At 39.4% G+C, this 12,796-nt stretch overlaps 1 protein-coding gene across 1 annotated transcript; it reads right to left on the minus strand.

Annotated features, from left to right (window-relative positions):
* Positions 1-1,585: 1,585 nt before the first annotated feature.
* Positions 1,586-6,398, minus strand: LOC116292174 (uncharacterized). The gene is made up of 5 exons (XM_089037733.1): positions 4,620-6,398; positions 4,107-4,239; positions 3,414-3,554; positions 2,898-3,071; positions 1,586-2,643 (listed from the first exon to the last, which is right to left on the minus strand). The coding sequence occupies exons 1-5, from the start codon at positions 5,955-5,957 to the stop codon at positions 2,384-2,386; spliced, it is 2,046 nt and encodes a 681-aa protein (XP_088893859.1). The 5' UTR covers positions 5,958-6,398; the 3' UTR covers positions 1,586-2,383.
* Between the last annotated feature and the right edge of the window lie 6,398 nt (positions 6,399-12,796).

A 12,796-nucleotide genomic window follows, 5' to 3' on the forward strand; every position in this document is an offset into this window, starting at 1 on the left:
TACTTGTGTGGGTGTCCAGGGTAGTTCTTTTATTGTGTGTGGCGAATTTCATATGATATCCGGTAATTTTTACGTCATATGCGATACCTGATACTTTGTATTGAGTGCCAGTATCCATTTCTACCGTGCAATTTCAACGTTTTAGGGTTTTTATTTAGTTGTATTTGGTGCCTTCAACATTTAATTTAGGTGGTCAAGCCTTCATGTAAGGTGACTAACCCCATAAGCTTCGGTGCCTACCGTAGTATACGCGGTTTCCAATTCACCACATTCAGCGCCTACTTAGTTGTGTTCAGTACCTATCTCATCGTGATTGACTCTTCTTTCCTTATGTTCTCTACCTATCTCGCTGTATTCGGTTCTTTTGCCCTCATATTCTGCTAATTTCGCATCATAAATAGCGCCTATCTAGTTATATTCGGTATTCGTCTCCATATATTTGGTGCTACTATCTTGATTGTTGGTGCCAGCTCCATTATATTCGGTCGAAAGTTGGCATTATATTATGTGAGCCAGTATTTTTGGTCAGCTGTATTCCCTTAAAAATTCGTTGCCAGGCTCAGTTGATTCTTACTGCACGATAAAGTCTGGGAAGAGAATTCCGAGAGCCATCAGTATTTTCGGTCATCGGACTGTCACAAAAAGATCATGCTTCGTTTTAAAAGTCCAAAATGGCGAATGCTATGTTATCTGTATTGAAGAAACTTAACCTCGAACATCTAGCGGAACGTTTTGAGTGCGAGAAAATTACTCCAGATATTGTTTACAAGCTTTCCTTGCATGATTTAAGGAATCTAGGTTTGCAAAACAGAGATGAAATAATGGCCCTGAGAATGGAATGCAATGTATTTGGATCAAAAAAACCTCATCAAGTAAACGAATGTGGTCCGCCAATTTACGAAATTCCCAAGTCTGTCCTGGAATGTTATTTGGAAGAAAACTTTTCTATTGGTGAAATTGCCAAAATCATGACCTTGTCAGAAAGTACAATTTATCGTAGGATGAGAAAATATGGACTTAGCAAATTAAGTTTTTCTGATATCACAGATGAAGAGCTTGATGATCACATCGATAAAATCACTCGAGAATTTCCGCACTGTGGCGAGGGAATGCTAAAACAGTTTCTTTCTGAAAGAGGTGTCAAAGTACAAAGATCTCGGCTGAGGGAAAGTATCAATAGGGTGGACAGGGTGGGTGTTGAGTCACGAAAAAAAGGAAGACTTCAAAGAAGAGTCTACAATGTTTCTGCTCCAAATAGCCTTTGGCATGTTGACACCAACCATAAACTAATAAGATGGAATTTTATAATTGTTGGTGGCATTGATGGGTTCAGCAGGATGCCTGTTATGCTTAAATGTACAGACAACAATAAAGCAGTGACTGTTCTCGAATGCTTCCTCAAGGCAGTACATGAATATGGAATCCCAAGCAGAGTGCGCACTGATATGGGTCAAGAGAATATTGGTATTGCTGATTTTATGATTGAAGCAAAGGGTTCAGACCGTGGCAGCATTATAACAGGGAAAAGCACTCACAATCAACGCATTGAAAGACTATGGAGAGATGTTTTTGAGGGTGTATTGAGTTATTATTACAATTTGTTTTATTTCATGGAGGACAACAACATCCTTAATCCTCTTAGTGAAGTACATCTTTTAGCCCTGCACTACATTTACATGCCTAAAATCAGTGACAAACTAGAAATGTGGAGGAATGCATGGTCTCGACATCGCATGAGAACAACAAGGTCAAGCCCTATGCGGATGTGGTTAGCTGGCCAAATGAAGGATAATAACATTGATAACAATTTGACCATCCATGATATCGTTAGCTATGGTGTTGAGGGAATTGTGAGGGAAAATGAGTCAAATCAAGGTGAGGATCAACCACTTTTACTCCCATTGCACTTTGGAATTGATGAAGAATGTCAAAGAGAACTTGAGTCTCAATATTATAGCTCATTTAACTATGGGATTGAAGATTTCAAGATAGCACTTGAAATAATTAAGAAACATGTCAAAACTACTCCATAAAGATGAAAATCTAAAATGCTAACAAACTGTCAATTGAACTGTAACAAATTAACAAGTTAAAGTTATATTTGCACTTTTTCATTGTGATATAAATTTATGTCCAGTGACAAAATTAATATCTCTCATGGTGTAGCATTTTGCGATGGACATAAATTTAATGTCAATCAATAAAATTCAAAAGCATCTCAAACATATATACTGTATCTGAAACTGCCATGATGTCACTGCCTTCATGAGACTTTATATCCCTAGTCACTGTTACTTTGAAATCCAACCAAATTGTCCAAAAATGAACATTTTCAGCATAAATAAGAGATCAGTGCAAAAGTGCAAATATAAAGATGATTCATTTACACATTACCAAAGTATGCATTTGAAAAGGCAAGATCATATAGATAGAACAACTGCTCTGTAGGTGGTAAGGGAACATCATGTGATGGGTGTGGGAGCTTCAAACAAGCTATACATGTATTTGCAGAAGGTATAAAAGAACTTGTAGCCTCAACAAATGTTACATTGGGGTGGATCACAAAACCCAAAACTGGCTCTTGATCAGCACCTGTCGTAAACTGAAGGATGTGTGCAAGTGTGACACCATTTCTACGTCCACCTGTGAAGAAAAAAGATAAAAATTAATATTTAGCGCAGGAAAGGAAAAATGAAATTGTTCTCATATTAAGATTATTACTGTACATTCTCCAGTGCTTTGAGGGTTTTCTCAATTCTCCAGTTTTCCTCCCTCCATAAAAATCAAATTCTAAATTCCAATTGGAATCCAGTTAAAGAAGAGCCACTCTGTGAAATCCACAGTTAATCCCACTGTTTATTTTCATTCTTTATTTCTCTCTCTCTTTCTTTACTTACTTGCAGTTTCCCTCAGATATTTTATGAATTGACTGTACACAGCATTTTCATAATTTCTCTTATTCGATCCTACTTCACTGAAGAGTGGCTGCAGTAAGCTTGTTATACCTCTAACTGTTAGGGGACTTGGAGGTCCAGGTTTAAGAAGGTGAAGAAAAACAGGCAACTTGTTAGCTACCTAAAGAACCAAAACATGTTATTTTTTTAATATTTGATTAAAAGCTAAAATAGTTGATAGAGCACAGTCATTAAATCCATATAATAAGATCAATGCAATAATAAATGGATCAATGCAATAATACATGGATGTAAAGGTTCTAGTTGTTGGATAAAGACTATTAGGCATGAAACAAACACTAAAATGACAAGCAGAAATAACATTGATTTTACTTCATAGATAGACTTTCACATAAATCTTTACAAGCAGTAATTGCATGCATTCCAATTGGCTGCTTCACACTCTATTGTCAACTTTATTAACACATTCCACAGAAATTACTCAATAACCATGTCAACCTACCTGGTAAACTCCCACTTTCTTGAGTCCACTTTGCAGCTCCTCCAAGCAGGGGCCTGGTGCATTATTTAAAAAGATATCCTCCAACATTTCCAGGCTGATGAATCTAGGAAGGTTACCATTCTGGATAATACTTAGCCCTGAAATTGAAATAAAATCAGCAATATGTAACTTGGAATTTTTTAAAGTCATTTGCATTTAATTAATTTGAAAAATAATAAAAACCTATAAAATTTTATGATTTGTGAAAGTAAGGCAAAGTGAAACAATAATGACAGCAAAGAACTACCTAAGTGGTAATATTTACCGTTATTCCTACCACAGTTATGAATAATAATTATTAACAAATAAACAATGCTTTAAGGGAAGATGGACAAAGTTTTTTTAATGCTGAAATTTTCTTTCTTTCTCCTCTCCCTCTTTCTTTCTTTCTTCATTTTTTTACTTTTCACTGATACTAAGCTATAGATAATACATTCTCTAGCTTAGTATCAGTGAAAGTAAAAAAAATGAAGAAATAAAGAAAGAGAGAGAGAAAGAAAGACAGAAAGAAAGAAGGAAGGAAAGAAATATACAGGGATTTATTGCATGTTAAAGATGTACTGTTGTATAATAGTTAAAACCTAAGCAAGTCATACCACAATAATTATAATTTTTTGGTTACTATAATTTATCATTGTTTAGCAACTTACCCAGTATTATCCCAATAGTGACATACTTGTCCCTCATGAGTTCCCTCAAACCATTTTCAAAGTATGTGTCTTTGATCTCGTTAAGGACAAGACGGAAAAACTCTTTTCGTGGCCCACCATAATCTTGTGCCTCCTACATTGTATTTGAAAAACACAAATAATCATATTATGATCATAACTTGACCATTTTCTCAACAGACTAAAACCCCATTCACACCTAAACGTGTTTAGTTAAACTATGTTTTTTTATTAGAAAAAAATTGAAACTAGAAACCTACAATATAATGAAACTTTCTAAAATATTATCAGAGCAAGACAAAGGATAGCTTACATGCATTATTTCACCAAATTTTGTGAAGTGTTCATAGATAGTTTTTCAAACCTGTTTAGTTAAACCACTTTAAAACATGTTTAAGCCTCGGTGTGAATGGGATATAAGACACATTTGTTTAGCCTTAAGATAGTTTGTTTGCATCAATGGATAAAAATGAAACTGCTAAAATTAAATGTTACCTCATTGTAAAATTGCACTTCAAGAGTCTTTCTGTAGTCTGTCAGGGTGCTTATTTCATCTAGACCAGTTTCCAGAATGTTTTGGCGATCTACCATGATGAAATTAGTTTCACCCTCCTGTACCTCTTGGGCACTTTGCACTTCTAGTTCTCTACCAGTAACCATGAATTTTTGCAGGCACCTGAGGATTTCTGCTGGGTTGTGCACATCATTATCAATGCAGTACTTATGCACTTTAAGTGCTACCTCATCCACCGTCTCATTTAAAAGGGTACCAGAGGGACTTGAGGAGACTGCAGAGACAGCAGTTGAGGAAGTAAATCTATCAGCTGGAGAAGTCTGTGTATTTGGTTGATGAACCACAGTGGGAGAGGTAGATGAACGAACTGTTAGTGTTGTTGGAGCTTGAAGAGCTGGGGTGGTCTCACTGACAGCAGTTAAGTCAACAACATTGTTGGTTGTGGAAGTACTGTAAGAACTTCTCTCAAATGTAGGCTGCTCAAGAACTTGATCATCATCAGATCCAATATCTTCTGTACACTCCCACAGGTGCTTCCTGAGTACTCTAACTTGAAACTCTTTGTTGCATCTCGAGCATTTTTCCATTAAAGTAGACTCGGGACTTTCTTCCACAAGTGGCTTGGTAGAGAGAGACTTCTGGATTGGAACGAGATAGATCTTCCCCTGTCCTCCCCCTAGATTTGCTCTCAAAGCTTTTGCTGACCATTTGCAGTTTATCAGAGTTAGATCCCTACAATTGGGTAGGCATTGTTTCATTTCAAAACCTCCACAGGAACGCAAGGCGGAGAAACCCAAAGGCTCTCCAGTGGTCTGATCTTTCACGTCAGATGTGATTTTATCGACCACTTCACTTTCATCGTCTTCAACATCCAGCTTAATCTTCTTCAAACCCAAACCTGCTTTGTATAGGATTTGTTTCTCTACTGAAGTAGGGGTTTTAGTGGCAAATCTGTCAGCCAAGCACACAAACTGGACGGTCCAACTCTTTGAGGTACTTGTCTTCTTCCTCTTGTTATCTCTGCCATCTCCATCAGTCGATCTCCCTAATCTGCGCCTAATATTAATATTACGAGGGTTAAACAGGGCTAATCGTTCTTCTCGGGCAGTTCTTGATGAACAACCACTTGTACTGGGAGATCCTGATGCCTGATGTTCTTTACAAAGATCACGTAGCCGAATGCGGTCTCCGATGGTGGTAACTCCAAGGCGAATAAGCTCGCTGTCCGACGCCGAAAAAACTGTCTCAGGGTCCACTCTTTCCGACTTAAATCTCTCTATTAGCGTTCCCAGATTCAATTTTGAAAGAATTCCTTCCATATTAACTAGTTCACAGAGTAGTAAATCGACTACTAATACATGTAAAGAGAAGGAATAAATACAGATTATGCGTTTTTGGCGGGACTTTTAAAACGAAGCATGATCTTTTTGTGACAGTCCGATGACCGAAAATACTGATGGCTCTCGGAATTCTCTTCCCAGACTTTATCGTGCAGTAAGAATCAACTGAGCCTGGTAACGATTTTTTAAGGGAATACAGCTGACCAAAAATACTGGCTCACATAATATAATGCCAACTTTCGACCGAATATAATGGAGCTGGCACCAACAATCAAGATAGTAGCACCAAATATATGGAGACGAATACCGAATATAACTAGATAGGCGCTATTTATGATGCGAAATTAGCAGAATATGAGGGCAAAAGAACCGAATACAGCGAGATAGGTAGAGAACATAAGGAACAGTTCCATGGCAAGATGGCGGTAGGACGTGCTGTACTTAGATGCGTCCTCATATACCTTATTCCCTTCACTATCTTACACAATTATGGATGGAAACGAAACCTTTACTTATTTGATAGCTGTATCTACAGGTTTTCAGAAGGAATTACTAAGCAGAGTTCTGATAGCGATGGTTTTTGCTGTCAAATGTCCATGTGTGAACTTCACAATAGACGCCATTTTGAGCTCCTACGAGCGCCTTCTCGGAAATATTATGGACGTCGAATAAGTAGATACCCGAACAGCCAATCTACATTCCAGCTCATTCGACTGTTAATAAGTTGGGATATAAACTTGAATCCTGGCCCAAGTTCCGTAAAACCAAAGTGCAATATCTGCTCTAGAACCATCGCCCGAAATCATCGGTCGCTCGACTGCAATTCATGTAGAGGTAAATCTCACATCAAGTGTGGTAAAGTTACACCGAAACTATTCAAACAGTTGCAAAGAAATGACCCGATGATATGGTCATGTCCCGAATGCATTAGTAAGCCTACTGTAGGATGTGATGTGGATTTGTCAGCCCTTCCTTTTACCTCCGTGTCGGATTTGTCATCCTTCACCGATGAACAAGCTGCTCAAGCCGATGCCACCCAGTATGATCAAGAAATTCAGCAAGATCTATCAGATCTGGTAAAACAACTAGAAGCCAGCTCAAACAAGGATTTAAGAGTAGCACACTTAAATATATGTAGTCTGAGGAATAAGATCGAGGAGCTTAAATGTTTACAACTTCTGTGCAGATTTGAAGTGATAGCGATCACCGAAACTCATCTTGACAAATCTGTCCCCGATACAGCGATAGATATTCCTGGAATGAAGTTTGTGAGACTAGATCGGAAAGGACGTAGAGGTGGAGGATGTATACTTTATTACGCGGAACACTTACAAGCAATTCATCGCAAGGATCTATCTACAACTGGAGTAGAGGCGGTCTGGTTGCAAGTCAAATTCCCAAGTACTTCTGTTCTGTTTTCAGTGATATACAGACCACCAGATGCGAGTCAATTCTTCGACCTCATCGTATCCCCTTTGGAAAAGGCTTGGTTAAAAACATCTAATATAGTCCTATTGGGGGATTTTAACTGTGATTTTAAAGAAGATTCTGGGCTAAATATTAACACCGAAAAACTACGTTCCATTTTCGAGATGTTTAATATGCAGAATGTCGTAGTGGAAAACACAAGAATCACTTCAACATCACGTTCTTTAATCGATCTTATTGTTACGACAAGAAAAGATCTCATTAGTACCAGTGGAGTTTTCCCTTTGGGCATTTCAGATCACAACTTAATATATGCGACAATGAGACTGAAGAACAAAAGACCGCCACCAAAATACATCAAGACAAGGGACTACAAGAATCTTAACTTGGATAATTTTAGAAATGACATTGAAACTGCGCCATTTCATATCGCCTCAGTTTTTAACGATCCAGATGATGTTTTGTGGGCTTGGCAGAAACTGTTTACTAATATTTGTGATGAACACACTCCTTGGAAAGAGGTAAAGATTAGAAGCAAGTCTGCACCGTGGATAACGAATGACATTCGTTTTAAAATCAACCGAAGATACAAGCTGTTTAAAGCGGCTATATCTACGAGATCTCCTGAGTTGTGGAAGGAGTACAGGAAGGCTCGGAACGAAGTTACTTCAGCCTTAAGGAAAGCCAAAGCAACCTATTTTAATCAGATGTTCAATAAAGTCAAAAAATCAAGTGCTTACTGGAATTTAATTAATAAGGCCACAAATCGCACAGTCTGCAAAAGTAAAATTGGCCCTCTCAAAAAAGATGATGGTACTCTCGTATTGACAGACAAGGAGAAAGCTCAGCTGATGAATTCTTATTTTGCTACGATTGGGGAAAACTTAGTAAATACGCTACCAGCATCTGAAGATAACTGTCAACATGATGACGTAGTACTGCAGCATCAACCATCACCATTAGCGATGACATTAATTTCTCACCGCACAGTCCATGAAAAGATCAGTAAACTTAAAGCTAACAAGTCAACCGGACCTGATGGTATCTCACCCAAGATTCTTAAACTTGCGGGAAACGCCATAGTTCCATCACTTGTTGACATTTACAGATATAGCATTGACCACACGACAGTTTTCACGGCTTGGAAGACCGCAAGGCTGACACCAATCTTTAAAAAGGACGATGAAACTGACTGTGGTAACTATCGGCCCGTCTCTTTACTTAGTGTCCCGAGTAAGATCTTGGAAAGTGAGGTTAACGACAGACTGGTGCAGCATGTCTTTAAGAACAATAATCTAATCTCAGAAAGGCAATGGGCATATCGTGCTGGATATTCAACAGAACTGTTGTTGGTTCATTTGACGGAGATGTGGAGAAAGGCCGTAGACTCGGGTAAGGTCGTGGCAGTAGCCTTTATCGATTTCAAAAAGGCGTTCGATAGCGTTTCGCACGACATCTTGGGGCGTAAACTGGAAAATAATTTCGGCATCAAAGGTGGCCTATTAGAGTGGATGAAGAGTTATCTAGAAGGAAGACAGCAATTTACTGTGTTGAATGGAGTTACATCTGAACTGCTGCCAGTGTCTACCGGAATTCCTCAAGGATCCGTGTTAGGTCCAACACTCTTTACACTATTTGCTAACGATTTACCATCTGTTGTTGTCTCAGGATCGTCGTATATGTATGCAGATGACACAACAATTTTCTGTATCGGCGAATCTGCAGATATTGCTGTCTCTCATCTCAATAAAGCCTTACGAGAAGTTTATAGCTGGTGCTTGGTCAACCGTTTAACACCACATCCAGGAAAAAGCGAAGTGATGATAATTAGCAGGAAGACCATTACTGGACCGTTAGCTCCTGTGCTTCTGGGCAACTCAGTTTTACGATACGTTTCAGAAACGCGTCTTCTGGGTATGACTGTGGACGACAAGCTTAGTTGGGTACCACATGCGTTGGAACTAAAGAAGAACTTTGTCAACAAATTAGAACTGCTAAAACGTTCAAGATTTCTACCTAAGGATATCTTACGGAACTTCTACTTTAGAGTAATTTTGCCCTCTGTAAAATATGGCTTAGTTTTATGGGGTTCGTGCTGTAATTCAGAAATTTTCAATTCCATTGAGAGATTACATTGTAGGGCAGATAGGATTATCTTCAATTTACCCAAAGATATGGCGTCATCTGATGTACTTGCATTTGACAAATGGACAACAATTAAGTTAGATTATAAATTAGAAATATTTAAGATTTTTCATAAAGCAAGCAATCGTAGTCTACCAGAATCTTTATCAGAAAGTATTTTTATAAAGCGCAATGGTAAATATTCTTTACGCGGAAATGAAACTCTCGCAATTCCAAGGTTTGAAAGCAGATTTTTAAAGGACTCATTGGTGTATCGAGGCTCAGTTCTATGGAATCTAATAATTTGTAATATTGATAAGGTAACACATTCAAATTTTAAGGACATCAAAGTACAGCTCAGTGCCAAGGACTATTTTATAAATTTCAATTTTGACTCTACTGCCTCGACGTCTCGCTTTAGAAAAAAGGACTTTGTATATATGTAACATTATTTTATTATGGAGTGAATGTAACTGCGCGGGCTGTTGGACTCGCTATGGGTGGCGGGTGCTGTTCAGATGAGGTGAATGCCTATTGACACGGTGTTCACCGCATTTGTCTGTGTTTTCTGCCCCTGGCGTGTCTAATAGCTTGCGCAGTTTGTGTATGTGAATGTGTGTGAGAATTATATATAAGATATTTAAAGTTATCTAAGTTAATTAGCTATTTTTACAGATTCATACTTATATTATATTTTATTTATTTCATTTATTTTATGCACGACCCCACAAGCTTTTAGCTTTAAATTTTATCGTGTTTAAATAAAGGTATTCTATTCTATTCTATTCTAAAGAAGAGTCAATCACGATGAGATAGGTACCGAACACAACTAAGTAGGCGCTGAATGTGGTGAATTGGAAACCGCGTATACTACGGTAGGCACCGAAGCTTATGGGGTTAGTCACCTTACATGAAGGCTTGACCACCTAAATTAAATGTTGAAGGCACCAAATACAACTAAATAAAAACCCTAAAACGTTGAAATTGCACGGTAGAAATGGATACTGGCACTCAATACAAAGTATCAGGTATCGCATATGACGTAAAAATTACCGGATATCATATGAAATTCACCACACACAATAAAAGAACTACCCTGGACACCCACACAAGTACCATACATCAGTACATATGCACCATCTAACTGAAAAAATAACCAACGAAGACAGTCATGGCTTTCCATATGTATACACCAAGGAAAATCCCTCATCCTTTAATGCCAAAGAGCAAACAAGAAATCAAAAACATGTTGGAGCAGGGAGTCATCTCACCTGTGACTTGCCCAACACAGTGGTGCTCGGGAATGGTACCCGTACCCAAGTCTAATGGAAGAGTACGAATATGTGTAGACCTCACTCAACTTAACAAAGCAGTTCAACGTGAAATACACCCTATGCCCTCAGTCGACGAAAGTCTTGCAAAGCTAGGACAGGGTAAAGTTTTTAGCAAGTTAGATGCTAACAGTGGCTTCTGGCAAATTCCTCTCGATGAAGAGTCAAAGCTACTCACAACGTTCATTACGCCCTTCGGTCGATATTGCTTCAACCGGCTTCCCTTCGGGATCAGCTCAGCCCCAGAGATCTTCCAAAGGATAATATCCAGCACACTTGCACACTTGAAGGTTTAACAGGAGTTATTTGTCAACTGGATGATGTCCTTATACATGGAATTGACCAGAAAGAACATAACAAAAGAGTAAGAGCAGCATTGTCCCGTCTACAAGAAGCAGGTCTTACTTTGAATGAGAAGTGCGAATTTTCTAAGACATCCATCAAATTTCTTGGCCACATCATCGATAGCAACGGTCTCCATGTCGACCCTGAGAAGACTATAGTCACCTCAAAGTTTCCAAAACCATCAAATGTTACAGAGTTGCAAAGGTTTATGGGTATGGTAAACCACCTGGGGAAGTTCATCCCAGATCTAGCCAGCATCAATGAGCCCTTACGACAGCTTCTACACAAGAACAGCGCATGGCGATGGGGAGTAGAACAGGAAAAGGCTTTCCAAAAGATAAAAGAATTGCTACAATCTCCAACTGTACTTGCTCATTATGATCCACTTCGCCCGACCATCATTGCTGCAGATGCCTCAGCAACAGGAATCGGTGCGGTACTACTCGAGGTACAAAAGAATGGAGATCGTCGTCCAATCTGTTTTGCCTCACGCTCACTCAACGAGGCAGAACGACGCTATGCCATCATAGAGAAAGAAGCACTGGCCACCACATGGGCCTGCGAGAAGTTCTCTCAGTATGTAACCGGTCTACGATTCATTGTTGAAACAGATCACAAACCTCTCACCACACTCCTTAACTCAAAGGAACTGTTAAAGATGCCTGCTCGCATTCAGCGATTTCGTCTAAGACTTATGAGATACAATCCTCAAGTAGTGTATGTGCCGGGCAAATGCCAAGTCACAGCCGATGCCTTATCTCGTGCCCCGGTTGGCCAATCACAACCACTAGATGACCAGCTGGCCAGTGAAGTAGAATCTTTCACTGTAAACACAGTTCATGTTCTGCCAGCTACACCACATCATCTAAAGGAAATATCTGATGCTCAGAAAGCAGATGAAGAGTGTGCGATCATACGAAAGTACTGCACAGAAGGCTGGCCTGCCTACATGCCACATACCCCGCTACTCCGACCTTACTGGAAAGCAAGAGGAAATCTCTCTATCGTCAATGACCTACTGTTATATGGTGAACGTCTGGTGATCCCTCGTAGCAAAAGACTGGAAATGCTGGACAGTATACACACCGGTCACCTTGGAATAACCAAGTGCCGTGCCAGAGCGTGCCAATCAGTGTGGTGGCCAGGGATACACAATAGTATTGAAGATATGGTTACAAGGTGCCGCACATGTGCGAAACATCGTCCCGAACAGAGAGAACCTCTTCTACCTTCTTCATTTCCATCTCGTCCCATTTCCATCTGAGTCACAAGCTCACCCAAGTATCCTCAGGCAAATGGGGAGTCAGAACGCACTGTTCACACAGCGAAGGACCTACTCCGAAAGAATGAAGATCCTTACATCTCTCTTCTTACATACAGATCTACACCTCTTCAGAATGGCTTATCTCCTTCAGAGCTGTTGATGGGCCGCAGATTACGCACACAGCTACCGGTACTTCCCAGCACATTGAAACCAAAGTCGCAAGACTTGGAAGCAGTCAGGCAAAAGGAAGAATCTTACCGAAGTAATCAGAAAAGGAACTTTGACATTCGCCATGATGCCAAAGACTTAACCCAGCTGCAAGAAGG

The sequence above is a fragment of the Actinia tenebrosa genome, unplaced genomic scaffold (assembly GCF_029948245.1).
Source record: "Actinia tenebrosa isolate PJP-AT-01 unplaced genomic scaffold, QUT_ActTen_1.0 PGA_scaffold5__44_contigs__length_20552954, whole genome shotgun sequence".
Lineage (NCBI taxonomy): Eukaryota > Metazoa > Cnidaria > Anthozoa > Actiniaria > Actiniidae > Actinia > Actinia tenebrosa.